The sequence below is a fragment of the Globicephala melas genome, chromosome 14 (genome assembly GCF_963455315.2).
Source record: "Globicephala melas chromosome 14, mGloMel1.2, whole genome shotgun sequence".
Lineage (NCBI taxonomy): Eukaryota > Metazoa > Chordata > Mammalia > Artiodactyla > Delphinidae > Globicephala > Globicephala melas.
The window spans coordinates 57,979,062-57,996,873 of record NC_083327.1 but is presented as its reverse complement, the minus strand read 5'-3'; the positions used below and the strand labels follow the sequence as shown (position 1 = coordinate 57,996,873).

The following is a 17,812-nucleotide window of genomic DNA, read 5'->3' as shown; positions in this document are numbered from 1 at the left end:
TACTCCAGCATGTACATTCTTTTTTTTTTTTTAATAAATTTATTTATTTTTGGCTGCGTTGGGTCTTTCTTGCTGCACAAGGGCTTTCTCTAGTTGTCGCGAGCAGGAGCTACCCTCTTGGTTGCAGTGCTCAGGCTTCTCATTGTGGTGGCTTCTCTTTGTTGCGGAGCATGGGCTCTAGGCACGCGGGTGCAGTAGTTGTGGCTCACGGGCTCTAGAGCGCAGGCTCAGTAGTTGTGGCGCATGGACTTAGTTACTCTGCAGCATGTGGGAGCTTCCCGGACCAGGGCTCGAACCCGTGTCCCCTGCATTGGCAGGCGGATTCTTAACCACAGCACCACCAGGGAAGCCACCCCAGCATGTACATTCTTTAATCCATTGGGTATCTGAGAAAACGGTTTTCTGGGAAAACAATATTTTGGAAACTTTCACCCACAATGATTCAAAGGAAATATATTACATTATTACCAGGGTCTTATTAAGACACTTTAAAAAAAATTAGTAACTACCTTTACAGCAAATTCCCAAGAAATGAAAAGGATCATAAATTAAAACCTAGAGATTTTGTTTATTGGAAAGGACATCAAATAAAAGATTCTTTGCAGCCACAATGGGAAGAACCTTATCAGGTATTAGTAACTAATCCATGCACAGCCAAACTGAAAGACATTAATTCATAATTCACATCTCTCATTTTAAAAAGCCTCCTCCACCTGAATGGACTTTGACCCCTGTTTCTACACCTGGCTTCATCTAAGACAAGCATCACCAAGCTAGGGGGAGAAGAAGATGACAACAGTAGGAGACAACTGACTGGTCTATTCCCATCCTCCAAAGATTCTAAGCTGCTTCATCTCCATCCTCAGCATCTAGGGTTTCCAGCTTTCCATTAGAATTGCTATATCCTATTCCTTAGGAAGGTAGGTGCATCCCCTGATCCTCAAATCTGGCCCAGTATTTCTTCTAAACCAAATGTCTATTTTCTAAGAGACAGAAAGAAAACCAAATTTTCTTTCTGTCTCTTAGCTCACTCCATTATTTACAAGCCCAAAGTGATCATCGCATGAGCTGATGACTCAAACAACCCATCCTGGTTTTCAGGGCTCTCCAATTCTGAGAGGTACTACCTTGGACTCACTCTCCAGGATGATTCAACTATTTGTCCTAAGACCAGCTCTAACAGCGATCCAAATATACTAGCCGTTTTTACAAAGACATCCTGGTTGATCTCACTTTGCCCAACTCCTGCTGGTCACCTTTACCTCTAGTTCTGCCTTAGCTTGTTTCCTGAACTTCTGACATATTTCCTGTTCTCAGCACCAAGGCTCCACTATGCAAAATTGCACTGATATGTCACACTGACCTGACCACTAGTATACTTCCTTAGGTACAGTTTTATGTTCACCCTTTTGCTCAATCTGCCGCTCCACTTAATTTTTCTTTCTGCTAAAGCTTTGGTCATGTTTGAGGAAAGCTAGGACAGCTCATACTGTATTTATTTCTAAAACTACCCGTCTATTAAATCCATGAGTTCATATCAAAATATCCAATTTCAATCAAGCACTATAGGGTTCATCCTAGTTTTCTCTTTCCACATATGTATTCCCCTTCTCCCACAGTGTGAAACCAGACTTTCACTGAACTTACTATTTCTGCTTATTTGATAAACTCCCCTGTATGCAACCAGCCTCTCAACCTCACCACCACCCCTCCCATGCTTGGATGCCCACGTCACGCCACTTAGGTGCCTACAAGCTCCACCGAGCCACCACCCACACACACACCCATCCTGGAGGACAGAGCAAATAATCAAACCGAAAAGGATCTTCTCAAGCCTCAAAATCTAGTGGAAATTGCCCAGCTGGATTTCAGAGTTGCTTGGAACTTGTGACCCCTTTATTCTTTTCAATTTTTCCCTTTTGGAATGGGAATGTATATCCTAGGCTTGTCCTATCTGTCCTATCATTGTGCTTTGGAAGCAGATCTGGTTTCACAGCCTCATAGCTGAAGGGGAATTTTACCTCAGAATGCCTCACACCTGAAGCACCTATACCTGATTTAGAGGATATTTAGACGAGAGTTTGGACTTGGAACTGATACTGGAGTGGTTAAGATTTGAGAGCTGTTGTAATGGGCTGAATGTATTTTGAATGCTAGAAGGACGTGCATTTGGGGGCCCAGAGGAAGGAGTTTTGAGGCTGAACTGTATGCCTCCAAATTCACATGTTGAAGATGTAATTTATTTGGACAGAGGGTCCAAATAAAGAGGTAATTAAGTTAAAATGAGGTCATAATGGTGGGCCCTAATCCAATATGACTGGTGTCATTATAAGAAGAAGAAATTCGCCACAGACATGCACAGAGGGAAGACCATGTGAAGACACAGGGAGAAGACAGCCATCTGCAAGCCAAGGAGAAAGGCCTCCGAAGAAACCAACCAACTGATAAATTTATGAATCATAAATATTTCTTATATATTTACCAAAATAAATAATGATAATAATGGATTTTGACTTATTGAGTAAAATAGAAAACCTTGATCTCAAATTTCTAGCACCTTGATCTCAGAATTGTGAGAAAGTACATTTCTATTGTGAAATGTACCTCCAGAATTGTGAGAAAGTACATTTCTATTGTTTAAGCCAACCAGTTTCTATTGTTACAGCAGCCCTAGCAAATTAATACACTCAGCCTAACTCTTGAAGCGACTCTGCAGCAGGAAATTGGAATGCTTTCATTTCAGGTTGTTAGAAGCTCTTACATGGTAACAAGGGCATATTGTGTTGTATATAATGTTAGGGAACTAGATATCTGCCAGGTCAAAGCCACGACAGGAGAATTATTAGCTCGTCACCTAGCAAGTGAACGACACGAGTTCAGCTGTATGAGGTATTCCACAGCCTTCAAAACAAAAAAAAGTTAAAGGGCTTTTGGAGGCCTATGACTCCCAGCAGTTTTCTTCACTAGTTAAAGTTGATTATTCAAAAAAAGGCATGTTTTGTTAGGAGTTGGCGATGACAGTAGCATATGAAAAAAAAATAAAATCTCAATAAAATATTAGCAGATAGAATCCAGAAATATATAGAAAGGAATATATAGAAAATATATATCATGACCGAATAGCATGTATCCCATGGAAGCAAAATTGGTTTAGCATTTTGATGGGGTTCAGGGTAGGCTGCCCCAAGATGTGCCACTCTGGCATGCTGAAAAGGCTCAGGAAGAACCTTTGAACCTTCCCCTATTTATTGTCTAAAAGAATTTATGATAGAAGACCTGTCTGAGGAAGGAGTCAACACCATGGATACTATAGTAAAGTATGAACTAGGTGTGGTAGACAGGGAGGAACCTACCAAGGCTAGTTAGATCAAAGTCCTATCTGTGTTCCGCTGTCCCTAGATGGCCTAGCAAACATATGCTTACCAAATATTAATTCTTTTCATCTTCCTGTGAATGCCTTATGTCCCTCTGAAGTCCCAGACCCCTACCTCCTTCTCTCCAGTCCAGAATAATAAATATACCTCATCTTGCCTTACTGCCTGTGGAATTCTTTATGCTTATGAGGGTTCCCTGTATATATGTAGTAAATTTGATTTTCTCCTGTTAATCTGCCTTATGTCATTTTAATTGCCATTCAAAAGAACTAAGAGGAAAAAGAGGGGGAAATTCCCTTCTCCCACAATTCAAAACCCCATCAATTAAACCCATCACATTAACAGAGTAAAACTGAAAAATCTCAATAGAGGCAGAGAAAAATTTGACAAGGTCCAATATCTATTCATGATAAAAACTTCCAGTAAACTAGGAATAGAAAAGAACTTCCTCAATCTGACAAACAGTATCAATGAAATGATAATGAAAATCAGTGAAAAACCTACAGCTAGCATCAGACTTTATGAAAGGCTGTTTTCCCCCTAAGAGCAAGAACTTGGCAAAGGTGTGTGTTCTCACCACTTCTATTCAACATTGTACTGCTGAAGGTCCTAGCCAATACAGTAAAGCATGAAACAGAAATAAAGGAAGAAGTAAGTTGAAAAGGAAGAAGTAAAACTGTCCTATTTACAGACAACCAATTGTGGACAGAGACGATTCTAAGGGTTCTATAAAAAACTACTAGAACTAAAAAGTGAATTGAGCAAGGTCGCAGGATTAATGACCAATATCCAAAGAGCAATTTTATTTCTATATGTTAGCAATAAACAACTGGAAAACAGAATTTTTAAAATGCTACTTGAAATACCATCCCCCCAAAATGCATATAAAATACATAAGATTAAATTTAACAGAAGATATGTAATATCTGCACACTGAAAACTATAAAAGATTGCTGAAAGAAATAAAAGAAGACTAAATAAATGGAGAGATCAACCCTGTTTGTGGACTAAAAGATTTAATATTGCTTAGGTATCAATTATCTCCAAATTACACTATAGATTCAATTTAATCCCAATAAAAATCTCAGTATTTTTTTATCAAAATGGACAAGCTGATTTTTAAAGTTATATGGAAATGCAAAGGATTTAGAATAACCAAAATAAGCTTAAAACATAAATTTGGAGAACCTAAGCTACCTTACTTCAAGACTTACTAATTAGCTACAGCAACTGAGACAATATGATATTGGCATAAGGATAGACAAATAGATCAAAAGAACAGAATAGAGAGTCTAAAAAGAGACCCAGACTAATACAAGGCAATGCAATGAAGAAAGAAGGGTAATTTCAACAAACGGTGATGGAACAAATGGATGAAACTAGAGGTATGATTCATCCTTTGGCAAAATTCCTTTCTATGAACACGTGAAACTACAAAACAAATTATCTGCTTCAAAATACACTGGTGAGACCAGCATTCCTGTTCCAAAAGAAGGGGTCACATGGGTCCCAGGTGAGTCTGAGACCTGGCAGGGAAAATTCCATTAGACTTTAAGGCTCAAGAATAATTCTCTTTAGCTTGAGGCTCTGTTCTCTAGGCCCATCAGGGTGGCAGCTGAGCAACTCAGCCCTAGGCAGCTGCCATGACCCCTCTGGAAACAAGGAGGAGAGAGCCCTGCCCCACCCTAACACATACACACACATGCACCCCACCTACAAAAACTAATTAAAGATGAATCATGGATGTAAATACTTGAGCTATATATCTACACTATCTATACTAACTATAAAGCTTAGTTCTTAGAAGAAAACATTGGAGGATAGCTCCATGACCTTAGGGTAGATAAAGATTTCATAGGCTACTTAAAACAATAACCATAAAATTTAAACATAATAAATTGGACTTCATCAAAATTAAAATTTTCTGCTAATCAAAGGCATCATTTTAAAAATGAAAAAGCAAGCCAAAACAGAGAGAAAACATTCACCATGCATGGATTTGATAAAAGACTTGTATACAGAATATATAAGTACTCCTACAAATAAATGTATATATAAGAAATCACCTGATTAATAGCAAGCAAAAGACTTAAACAGACCCTTCATGAGAGATATCTGAAAAGCTTATAAGATACACATTTTTTTAAAAATCAACATCATTAGTCACTAGGAAAATCCACACCCATTGGAACGGCTAAAAGTAAAAAGATTGACAACACTAAATGCTGACAAGGATGTAGAGCAATTAGAAACCACACAAATTTATAGTATCAGAGTGTAAGAAGAGTAAAAACCATTTTGGAGAACTGTTTGCCAACTTCTTATAAAGTTAAGCATATACTTACTATATGACTCCAAAATTCTGCTCTTAGAAAAATAATATATGTCTACAGAGAGACTTGTTTGAGAATGTTCATAGCAACTTTATTTGTAGTAGTCAAAACTGAAAATGTAAATATCCATCAACAGGTGAATTGAAAAATAATCTGTGGTATATTCATATGATGGAATGATATACATGGATAGATCTCAAAATACAAAGTTGTGTGAAAGAAGTTAGACACAAATAGTAAATACTGTGTGAATCCAATTATATAAACTTTGAGAACATGCAAACTAATTAATGATTACTTAAATTAAACCAGTGTTTGCCTCTGGGAGGGGGATTGGCTGCAAAAGGACTCTAAGAACTTTCTGGGAAGATAGAAATATTCTATATCTTGCCTGAGGTAGTAGTTAAACAAGTGTCAACATTTGTCAAAATTCATGGAGCTGTATATTTAAAATATGCATTTCACTGTATACAAATTATACATCAATTTAAAAACATGACTTGGGGGGAAACACTTGAAGAAGGTCTAGAAATGGATGGTCAACTTTTATTCAGTGAATAGAGCATCAGCAAGCATAATATAAAAATTACTTTGTATTTGGTTATGACAAATAATTCTTACCTGACCATTTTACCTACTTAATTGTACAAGCCCTGGCCAATATCAAGAGTAGCTGGCATTTGCTGAGAATATACCGATTTCTCTGAAGAACCTAGGGGCAGGACAGGAATAAAGACGCAGACTAGAGAATGGAGTTGAGGACACGGGGAGGGGGAAGGGTAAGCTGGGACGAAGTGAGAGAGTGGCCTGGACATATATACACTACCGAATGTAAAATAGATAGCTCGTGGGAAGCAGCCGCATAGCACAGGGAGATCAGCTCGGTGCTTTGAGACCACCTAGAGGGGTGGGGTAGGGAGGGTGGAGGGTGGGAGGGAGATACAAGAGGGAGGAGATATGGGGATATATGTATATGTATAGCAGATTCACTTTGTTATAAAGCAAAAACTAACACACCATTGTAAAGCAATTATACTCCAATAAAGATGTTTAAAAAGAGAGAATATACCAATTTCGAAACACAGAGCCGAAACATGGAAATCTGCTAGTAAATGAAAGCTGTCTTAGAAGTGAATCTGGTTGAAGACAATCCACAATAAAATAATCTGTTTAGCATACAAAAAAGAACAATAGGTTGCTAGGGTACTTGGATTTTAATAATTCTGGCTCTGTCACCCTTCTATAATAGCTCAGATATTCTGCAAAATACACTCTGTAATACAGTTCAGTGAATACCTATCACCGTGTCTAGCACTGAGGGAACGGTGGATAAATATTCCATAAATGAAGTCCTCTACTACTTACACACAAAAGTGTTATATGAAGACAAAGAAGAGACACCTAAATCAGCTTGAAGAATGAGAGCAAGTTTCCACAAAAATGTCAACTGATGCTTCAAAGAATACAGCGGTGGGGGGCACACCACTCAGTGTATCTGCTCCGACCATGCCACTGAATCAACCTTCCTCTTTGCCACCCTTCTCCATCCCTACCCACCACCAAAGAGGCTATATGTATTTAGTAATTGATAAATATTATTATTTTTTGATGATCATAACTGAAAACAGTATATATTATTATTCGATTACTTTAATTAAAAATCAGTAGTGATGCGTTCATTCACCTTTTCAACCTTCATTGAAAGCCTGCTGTGCTTCTGGCACTCTGCAAGGCACTGAGGTTACCATAGTCGAGAAGGCATTGTCCCTGTCGTCTAGAAAAGTGAGCTTTCAACTCCTGGCTTCAGGCTGCTGACGGAGTCCTAGAAGGTCAGCAGCTCGTAGACATCAGGTTGCCCCAGGTCGCAAGAGGAGCATTTCCAGCAGGCTCTAGCCCCTGGGTCTCAAGCTTGTTTTCTTCCCGCCGTGCAAAAGCATCAGCACCAAGCGGGAAGCAATTCCCACTTCAGCCGCGAAGTGGCGGTCTGCAGCCGACCGGGCCTCGGGGTGACTTAGGCTCGAGGTTCCACTTAGGGGCGCTCTCGTCTGGCTCGCGCGCCGCACTTCTCCACAGGCGGAACCATCTGACTGTGTCCCTAGTTTCTGCGGGTTTCGTAATCAGCGGACACCCAGCGATCCGGCTTCCGTGCAGCTTCCGGTTGTTTGCTGGGCCCTGCAACAAACAGGGGACGGACTCAGCTGGGCGCTTGGGGAAGAAACTGACCCCGGCAAGCTGAGGTTTCCTACAGGCGTCTGCGGTCCTCTGCCCCTCCATTGCCGGAGCTCGGGTCTGACCCGGGCAGCGCGCCTGGTGTCCAAGGAAGGCGGGGGAGATGGTCCAGATGGAAACGCAATTGCAGAGCATTTTTGAGGAGGTGGTGGTGAGTGGAACGGCCAGGGATCCAGGACGATGGCTGGGAGAGGGGGTGGCTCGCGGGCAACGACTCAAGAAACCTGGCCCGGGCAACCTCTCCTCCATCTCTTCTTTGTTGTGAAACCGTGTATGTGTGCAACGGTTGAGCAGTTCTCAAACTGCTGTCCAATTCCAAGTCTCCTTTGAAATCCACAACACCCTTTGTTACAGGCCAAGCAGGCAGGTATTGTTTGTTTCTGCGCGTTGTTGATTAAGGTGACTTGCCCTTGTTGCATTGTATTATTTTGCTCGGGCACGCCCCTCCCCCTCCCTTTTTAAAAAAACAAAATTCACGTCGTTTACTTTTTTTTTTGTTAACAGAAAACGGAAATTATAGAAGAGGCTTTCCCTGGGTGAGTATATGCATGGCAGATTTTTCTGTTTTTACCTGAGTGTATCTTTGTAAGATTTTATTTAGGTCTGTTTTGGAGGTTTTTAAGATCCACTATTCTGATTATGTTGAATTACCTTTTTAAAACTAGTGGCAAATAATGCTATTTTTGTTTTTTAGCATGTTTATGGACACCCCTGAAGATGAAAAAACAAAACTAATTAGCTGTCTGGGGGCCTTCAGACAGTTTTGGGGTGGTCTTTCTCAGGTGAGCTCTGCATTTTTAATACACTCAGCTGATGAATTTTGACCCTTTCTTTTTTCACATTTTCTTTGATGTTGCTGTTAAGGTCTTTCTGGAAAAGGAGAAATAAAATTGTCATCATCTTTTATTTGTCAATTCTGATTTCCATTTGTTTCAATTTGTATTCTTCCAGTAGAGAATCTGTATTGAAAAATCAGGTTGACGATAGCACAGTGAGTTGTTTTTATAAATCTCTCCCAAGTTAGATTATATAAAACCATTTTGATCCTATGCTGATTTATTTGGTGTACTTCTAAACAGCTGTGTTAGGGAGTGTAATGGATAAAATTTTCCATTTTTAGGAACTGGAAACTGGCCCAGCATTGATACAAAGATGCCACAATAAGGGTACAAAGATATAATAAAATTGAGGAAAGGAGCAGTAAAACTTAGTAACAGAGAACATTCACCAGAAAATGCAGCCTTGAAAAAGACAAAGTGTGTGATCCTTAAAGAGCTCATAGTCCAGTAGTACCTTATCTTCTCGTGGTGCATTTTGGTAGGAAAATGAGAACTGTTTGCACTTGAGCTGCTGGTGGTTACGACTTGCTACTCAGACATGAATCACAGAGTTTCAATGCATTCGTTTTTTTAAATTTCTTTTACTTTTAATTATTTTTTTTCTTTTTATTTATTTATTTTTTGGCTGCGTTGGGTCTTCATTGCTGCACGCGGACTTTCTGTAGTTGCGGTGAGCGGGGGCTACTTTTAGTCGCGGTGTGCGGGCTTCTCATTGTGGTGGCTTCTCTTGTTGCAGAGCACGGGCTCTAGGCACGCAGCCTTCAGGAGTTCTGGCACACGCGCTCAGTAGTTCTGGCTCGTGAGCTCTAGAGTACAGGCCCAGTAGTTGTGGCGCATGCACTTACTTGCTCCACGGCTTGTGGGATCTTCCTGGACCAGGGCTCGAACCCGTGTCCCCTGCTTTGGCAGGCGGATTCTTAGCCACTGCGCCACCAGGGAAGCACCCTAATTATCTTTCAATAGATAATATATTCATACGGTACAAAATGCAAAGGGTTGGACCCAATGATGAATCTGCCTTCCATCTTTCTTAGCTTAATTGCTTGTTTCTTTTTCTGTCTGCAAACAGCATTCCCAGTTCATGTTTCCTTCTTTTTTTTTTAATACATTTATTTTATTTATTTATTTTTGGCTGCATTGGGTCTTCATTGCTGCGTGCAAGGTTTTTCTAGTTGCAGTGAGCAGGGGCTACTTTTCGTTGCGGTGCACGGGCTTCTCATTGCAGTTGCTCCTCTTGTTGCAGAGCACGAGCTCTAGGTGCACAGGCTTCAGTATTTGTGGTATGCGGGCTCTAGAGCACAGGCTTAGTAGTTGTGGTGCAGGGGCTTAATGCTCTGCAGCATGTGGGATCTTCCCCGACCAGGGCTTGAACCCGTGTCTTCTGCATTGGCAGGTGGATTCTTAACCACTGCACCACCAGGGAAGCCCCTAGAAGTGTTTTATGCATAGAATCATTTTTATAGAATGTTCATATGCCGTGTACACTGTTCATTAACACCTTGCTTTTTTCCTCTTAATATTAAATTCTCAAAGTAATTCTACATCAATCCTCTTAAGTTACTTCTGCCTTCCTTTCTTACTTTCTTATAGCAACATAATGTTCTATTATATGGCTGCACCTTCCTTTATTTAACCAGTCTCCTACCAACTGACAGGTTGCTTCTTACCTTTTTTCACTTTAAATAATACTATAATGAACAGTTTTATGCATGGGACACAGAATAAATTTATAGTATTGCTGGGTCAGAGGGTATGTCTATGTGTAGTTTTTATAGAAATTGCCTAATAGCTTTCCATAAGGGTTTTACCAATTTATACTCCCGATAGCAATGTATAAGAGTATCTGTTCCCTAGAGCCTCGTAATAGAATGTTAATCTACTTTTTGATCTTTGAACTTTTTGATCTTTGCCAATCTAAAAACAGGAGAAATTTTATTTCAGTGTGGTTTTATTTTTGCATTTCTCTGAGTGATGTTGAACATCTTTATGACATACTTTAATATTTTAATAATTCATTAAACATTTTATGAGTTAAGACACAGCCCTTGTCTTTGAAAATTTTATATTCTAATGGAGGAGCTGGGAAGAAAATAAGTATTTCTAAATCAGCATTATATGTTCAACAGTAGAAGTGTGTATCAGGGACAGTGGTAGCACAGAGGAGCAGGACATCTTGAGGATATCCTAGAAGATAATCTGTGATTTGGATACTACATTTTGGTATCAGATTTAAAGTTTTGCAAGTCTAGAAATTGGATATGTCATTAGATTCATAACTCATTGGGCTCTTAGGGATTAGACTCACGAAATTCTCATGAGGCTGATGTACTAATTCATAGTGGATTTTTCCCCCAGTGACAGGAATATTTATATCTGCCAGTAAGGGCACTGCTTACAATGCCGTACACAATCTTTGCTAGAGTTTTCTATTGATCATGAATATGTTAATAAAATCGTACTCTTTTTGGAGGTGCCATGTAGTAAAAGTGGTGGAAGTTTATATAATTGTATGATTTTAAGCTTACTATAACTCAAGTACTAAATCTGAATTTTTTCAGTTTTTTTTTTTAGAATTTGTTTTCATCCATGAATTTATAATGGAGTATATCATTCATAGTCTTGATATACTCCCAGGTACTGTTAGCTATTTGTTAGTTACAAAATGTAAGTTTAGACCTAAAGCATAATTATTTTCTGATTTTCCAGGAATCTCACGAACAATGCATCCAGTGGATTGTTAAATTCATTCATGGCCAGCATAGTCCTAAAAGAATTTCTTTTCTTTATGACTGCTTAGCAATGGCGGTCGAGACTGGTCTCCTTCCACCCAGGTACGTTTAATGGTGAATATGAGCAATCTAAAGAATTTTCTTTCTTTCTTTCTTTCTTTTATAAATGTATTTATTTTATTTTATTTATTTTAATTTTGGCTGCATTGGGTCTTTGTTACTGTGCGTGGGCTTCCTCTAGTTGCGGTGAGTGGGGGCTACTCTTCGTTGCTGTGCGCGGGCTTCTTATTGCGGTGGCTTCTCTTGCTGCGGAGCACAGGCTCTAGGGCGCCCAGGCTTCAGTAGTTGTGGCGCGTGGGCTCAGTAGTTGTGGCTCGCGGGCTCCATAGTTGTGGCTTATGGGCTCTGGAGCGCAGGCTCAGTAGTTGTGGCGCACGGACTTAGTTGCTCCGCAGCATGTGGAATCTTCCCGGACCAGGGCTCGAACCCGTGTCCCCTGTATTGGCAGGAGGATTCTTAACCACTGTGCCACCAGGGAAGCCCAGAATTTTCTTTTTTATTAATGTTTAGAAATTGGTTGAGGGAATGAAGAAGGAAGTTGGGCTCAACAAGTAATCCTTTGTAATATCTCATTTTTAATTTCTAGGATGCAGTATTCTTAGAATTGTATACTTACGGTGCTCAAAACCAGGCAGACTTTGCTCTTCAGTCCAGAGACTAAAATCACTCACGTTCATGAGCTTGTTCCAGTTAACTTTTGTTGTTTTTGTTATATTCACTAGATTGTTTATTGTATTTTTTAGATTCTACATATAAGTGATATCATACATATTTGTCTTTCTCTGTCTGACTTATTTCACTTAGCACAATACCCTTCAAGTCCATCCATGTTGTTGCAGATGACACAGTTTTATTCTTTTTTTATTGATGAGTAGTATTCCACTGTGTGTGTGTGTGTGTGTGTGTGTGTGTGTATGTATGGCATGTCTTTTTTATCCATTCATCTGTTGAGGGACACTTAGGTTGCTTCCATATCTTGGCAATTGTAAATAATCCTGCTGTGAACATTGGGGTGCATGTATCTTTTCAGTTTAGTGTTTTTGGTTTTTTTGGCTATATACCCAGGAATGGAATTGCTCAGTCGGTTCCAGTTTACTTTTGCTGTGTGATGAATTACTTCAATACTTTGTGGCTTAAAACAATAATAATCCTTTTATTATTAACATTCACGATTATAGTGCGTGACTGGGCAAGTAGTATGTAGTTTTTTCTCAGGTCTCGTGATTGCAATCAGATAGTGGCTATGACTGGAGTCATGACAAAGGTTTCCCCATTCATAGCTGGTGGATGATACCTGGCTGTCATCTGAGACATCAGCTGGCACTGTTGGCCAGAACCTACATGTGCCTTCTCCATGTAACCTGGACTTTCTCACAGCGTAGTGGAGTCCAAGAGCAAGCATTCATAAGAGGGCTAGGCAGAAGCTTTATCACCTTGCTTTGAAAGTCATACAGCATCCCATTTGCCAGTATTAGGCCTGCCCAGGTTGAGGGGTAGAGAATGACACTGATACTTTTCATGGGAGGAGTATCAATGTCACATTTTAGAAGAGCATGTGGAATCGAAAGTCTTCTTGCAGCCATCTTGGAAAAATACAGTTTGCCACAAACTGGTAAATATTTAACCAATAGCTTTTGGTACATATCTTTCTAGTAAAAATATAATGTAATTAATATAATTTAGTTCTACTTTGTGTTTAGTCTTTCATATAAGTAAAAAATGTAAAATACTATACGTAATTTTTTGAAAGTGTGCTTGAGTAATATGTACCTTTATGAAAAATACTTACTGGGGCTTCCCTGGTGGCACAGTGGTTAAGAATCCGCCTGCCAATACAGGGGACATGGGTTCAATCCCTGGTCTGGGAAGATCCCACATGCCACGGAGATCTAAGCCCCTGCGCCACAACTACTGAGCCCATGTGCCTTAGAGCCCGTGCTCTGCAAGAAGAGAAGCCACTGCAATGAGAAGCCTCCTCATCACAACTAGAGAAAACCCGCGCACAGCAATGAAGACCCAACGCGGCCAAAAAAAAAAAAAAAACACCTTACTGTGGCAAATATAATATCCAAAGTACGCAGACCTTGGCTATTAGAGAACTTGCAAAAATTCTGTCTTGTAATTGGAATGGGTATTCCTTTTTTCTAGGATGGTTTGTGAATCCCTGATAAACTCTGACACACTTGAATGGGAAAGAACACAGCTTTGGGCCTTAACATTTAAACTGGTTCGGAAAATAATTGGAGGAGTGGATTACAAGGTATTTTTTCCTAATTATTCAATATAAAAAGTAATCGTTGTTAGGTGTGATTACTTTTTCAGTGTACATATCATAATTTCACATGGGAGAAATGAAGTGGAACCATTTACAAAATCTCCTTTTTTGTTGTATCTCCTGAAGGGATTTAAAATTGCTCAGTGTTTCTCGCAGCTTCTCTGCTCCCCTCCCAACATTCTTAAAAATGCAGGTGGCTGGTAAATTTCTGTGACAAGTAGGGAAGTCACCAAGCAGACTCTGGGTCCCTTCATGCCACAGTTCTTAGGATGTTGGGGCCCCTTTCCAATGAAAGCACAGAGCAGGTGTGTATGGAACTGAGAAGAGATGCAGGCATCAACTGATGAAGGGAGCAAGTCCTGCTTCACCTTGACCTCCCTTGGACACATTTCCTTCCTTAACTGGTGTCTTCAGCACTCTGCTCTTGACCAAAAACAACAGCATACAGTCTCTAATTGTGTCTCATAATACATCTCAGGAGCTCCATAGCTGCAGAAGCTTCTCCTTCATTCAAGCCACTTTTGTTATTGTCCTTTTTGAAAGACTTGCCAATACCTGACCCTGTGCTTTATGTCTGTATTTTTGCTAATCTAAAATGACTTAACTGATAAGTATTGGCTTGAATTAATTCTAAGAAGCTTTTTCTGATTATTTTCTCTGTACTTGTACTTCACTTTTCTTAGCATTAATATGTGGTTTTTACCTCCGTACTTATTTGTATGGTGCTTTATAATTGTTTTTAATTTCTTTCATATATATGTTTTGTCTGTCTTTGTTACAAGATTGATCACATTGTTTATACTATGGAATGAAATTTCTTCTCTATGTATCAGATTCTGCTCTGAAATAATGCAACTGGTGATAGATATGGATGACCAGTTAACAGAATGGCCTTATTCGATAAGTTTGAGGGATTGAAGTATGTGATGGATGATGAGAAGGGGGAATAAAGTTAGAATATGCAATGGGAAGGAGTAGAAAAGGTCATCTGCCAGAAAGTTTGTATTGTTGTCCATGTTTTCAGAGTATTTTCAAGTTATATTCAAATATATTTCTGTCCGTTAAGCTCAAATTAAACTTTTTGGCCCCTCATAGTAATAGAAACTCTTCTAATGTTGTGATGGTCAAAAAAGCTTAGCAGAGTGTGGAAAGTTTAATTTTTATTTATAAGTGACTTTCTTCGTTCATTCATATTGCAAGCCATCCTTTAGAATCCTGCTTTGGAACATGACACTTGTCTTGGGTTAATGTTAGGAGGTGGAATGTTAGCTCTGGTTCAGAAAAAATCAAAAGTGTGACCTTGAGGGTAACATTTTTTTTTCCAAGTGTATAACCTTGAAAACTTTAGATGTGTTAACTAGCACTGGGGACGTTTTTATATTTTAACCTATGACTTTTTTGTTCTATCAGGGTGTTCGAGATCTCTTAAAAGTGATTTTGGAGAAAACCTTAACAATTCCCAATACAGTGAGCTCAGCTGTAGTACAGCAGCTTCTAGCAGCAAGAGAGGTAAACATGTCTGCAATTCATTGATCATATCCTTAAAAAAGTCTAGTTTTACATAGTTCTGTGCTTTTAAAACTTATGGTAGCTTGTAAAACGTTCCACTTCTTTACTTCTACAAAAATCGTGTTTTAAAGGTTCTATTTCACTTCCATTGTTATTTCAGAGGGAAATTTTATATTTTAATTAATTCATGGTTTTTAACTATGAAAGCAACAATATTGATATTAAAGTATTTTCAACCATTTTAAAACATCAGCCTGGACAACTTAAAAGACCTTTGTGCTTTGTAACTAATGTTGCAAGAATTGTTAGTCTGTTGCCTTCCTATTAGAGTCTACCAATAATTGATGCATTTTCAATGTTTCTTACTATCAGCAGTCATTTTAGTATTTATTAATCTTCATTTTTAGATAGTCACATATAAACAAATTTTTTATGCTACAATTTAAGCCCAGTGAATCCATGAAGTAATATCTCTACTTTTTAATACCATAGTTCTTGTTGTTGTTGCATTTAAGGGGCTTATCTGTGGGACTAGTCAGAATAATAACATCACCCTCTTATTTTTCTTAGGTTATAGCATATATCTTGGAAAGAAATGCTTGTTTATTACCAGCATATTTTGCAGTCACAGAGATCAGGAAATTATATCCTGAGGGAAAACTTCCACACTGGGTAAATTTGATATTTTCTAAAATTTTTAATAGAAAGTTTTATTAAAAATCGTTATATTAATCTGATTTTTTGTGTGCTTATTCTTTTAATGATCACTTTATTCTTAGATAATAATGTGATTTTTTTGTGTGCTTATTCTTTTTACACTTTATCCTTAGATAATACGTAATATGTATTTCTTTCATTTCTCTGCCATCCTGCTGAGACAGTTTATATATTCTGTGATGAAATATACATAGCTTCATCAAATAGCTAAGAACATGGTGGTATGACCTGGCTTAATTCAGGAAGAAATGAACTGGTCAGTAATTGTTTGGAAGGAAGCAAAAGAGAACTAACCTTTGAGTAATTTTATGTGCCAGGAATTGTACTAAATCTTTACATATTATCTCATTTTATGTAAATGATTCTTGTATTCAGAGCAATCTTGATTTTATTTTTATACTTTTTTGTTTTGTTTTGTGTCAGTTACTTGGAAACCTGGTATCAGACTTTGTGGACACCTTCAGGCCCACAGCAAGGATCAACTCCATTTGCGGTAGGATTATAATTCAAAATATACTAAATAGTACCTGGTCTTTAGTGATCTGACTATTGAACAAAGTTGATGGATGGTATCTTATACATGTCTTGGTGACTTGTTATTTTAGTATAACTTTAGGAGCTTAATAATGTCCTTTTACTTGCTTCAGGTACTTTGTGTGTTAAGTACAGGGAAGGAAAAGCAACTGTCTGGACTGGTCTAAGCTTCAGATAGAACCATTCTAGAAGATGTGTTTCCTGGTGATTAGAGGGAACTTTTAATAGAGCTAGTAAAGCACCATGGAATCTCTAGGCAACTGGAAGTCGCAGTAGATCTGCCCCTCGATTATCTGACTCTCTCAGCCCATTCCAATTTACACCTTTGCTCTGTATTTCATTTATTTTGTTTTCCATTTTTTCATGTTTGTTAGATTCTCAGAATTTTCTTTTAAAAATAAGCACGTGATTTGCAGTTTTTGCAGTGCTCATATATATTCCTGAATAATTTCTAGAAATCATGGTGGCCTCAGAACAGCCTGGAATATAGACGTTATTTAGTCAATGATGAAGTTTTTAGCACTTTCTGTGAGTCAGGTGCTATTCTGGACACTGGAAATACAAAAACTAAACAGACACTAGACAGATAATTCTTAGGCTTTTAGTTTTTGTAACTGAGTAGATATTGACATCATTTAATGAATTATGGAAGGATTGAGAAGGATGATGACGAATTTAGTTTAAGTTATGTTGAACTTGAGGTGCCTGTGGGACATCGCAGTGACAGTATTTATCAGGCATTTGGATACATGAACTGATTGATGGTCATATACTACATCTAAGGCTTCTAGGAGCATCATTTTTAAAGTTACTCAGGTTGACCCTAGATTAAGCGTCTGTAAACTTTTTCTATAAATGGTGATATAACAAATATTTGAGGCTCTGGGGGCTATACAGTCTGCTGCAACTACTCAACTCTGCCATTACAGTGCAAAAGCAACAGTGTTCCAGTACAGCTTTACAAAAACAGGCGGATTTTGTCCATGGATTGTAGCTTGCCGACCTCTGTCCCTGGACAAATGCAACATTTGTGAGTTTAGAAGGCCTGTACAAATTGGTCTTTAACCATCTGGGCTAAAAATAATCAAAGAAAATTCCCAAACTTATATCTAATTAAAACATATTTTTAACCAGTGCCTGGTTCAGCATAGATGTTCATTAAATAGTTGTAGAGTGAATGAAGGACCAGGCATTGCTATGTTCACATTTATTT

At 38.6% G+C, this 17,812-nt stretch overlaps 1 protein-coding gene across 3 annotated transcripts in view; it reads left to right on the top strand.

Moving 5' to 3' along the window:
• Nucleotides 1–7,856: 7,856 nt before the first annotated feature.
• Nucleotides 7,857–17,812, top strand: part of MED23 (mediator complex subunit 23) — a 42,791-nt gene continuing 32,835 nt past the window's right edge. For 2 of the 3 annotated variants that reach the window (XM_030853437.2, XM_030853436.2), the window contains exons 1-8: nt 7,857–8,087; nt 8,441–8,472; nt 8,631–8,718; nt 11,482–11,606; nt 13,713–13,824; nt 15,250–15,348; nt 15,919–16,020; nt 16,489–16,558. In XM_030853437.2, coding sequence (XP_030709297.1) covers nt 8,040–8,087; nt 8,441–8,472; nt 8,631–8,718; nt 11,482–11,606; nt 13,713–13,824; nt 15,250–15,348; nt 15,919–16,020; nt 16,489–16,558 — 676 coding nt within the window. In that variant the 5' untranslated portion in view covers nt 7,857–8,039. Of the gene's footprint in view, nt 8,088–8,107; nt 8,304–8,440; nt 8,473–8,630; nt 8,719–11,481; nt 11,607–13,712; nt 13,825–15,249; nt 15,349–15,918; nt 16,021–16,488; nt 16,559–17,812 lie in introns of those variants that run through there. The other variant, XM_060283316.2, reaches the window with a different exon arrangement.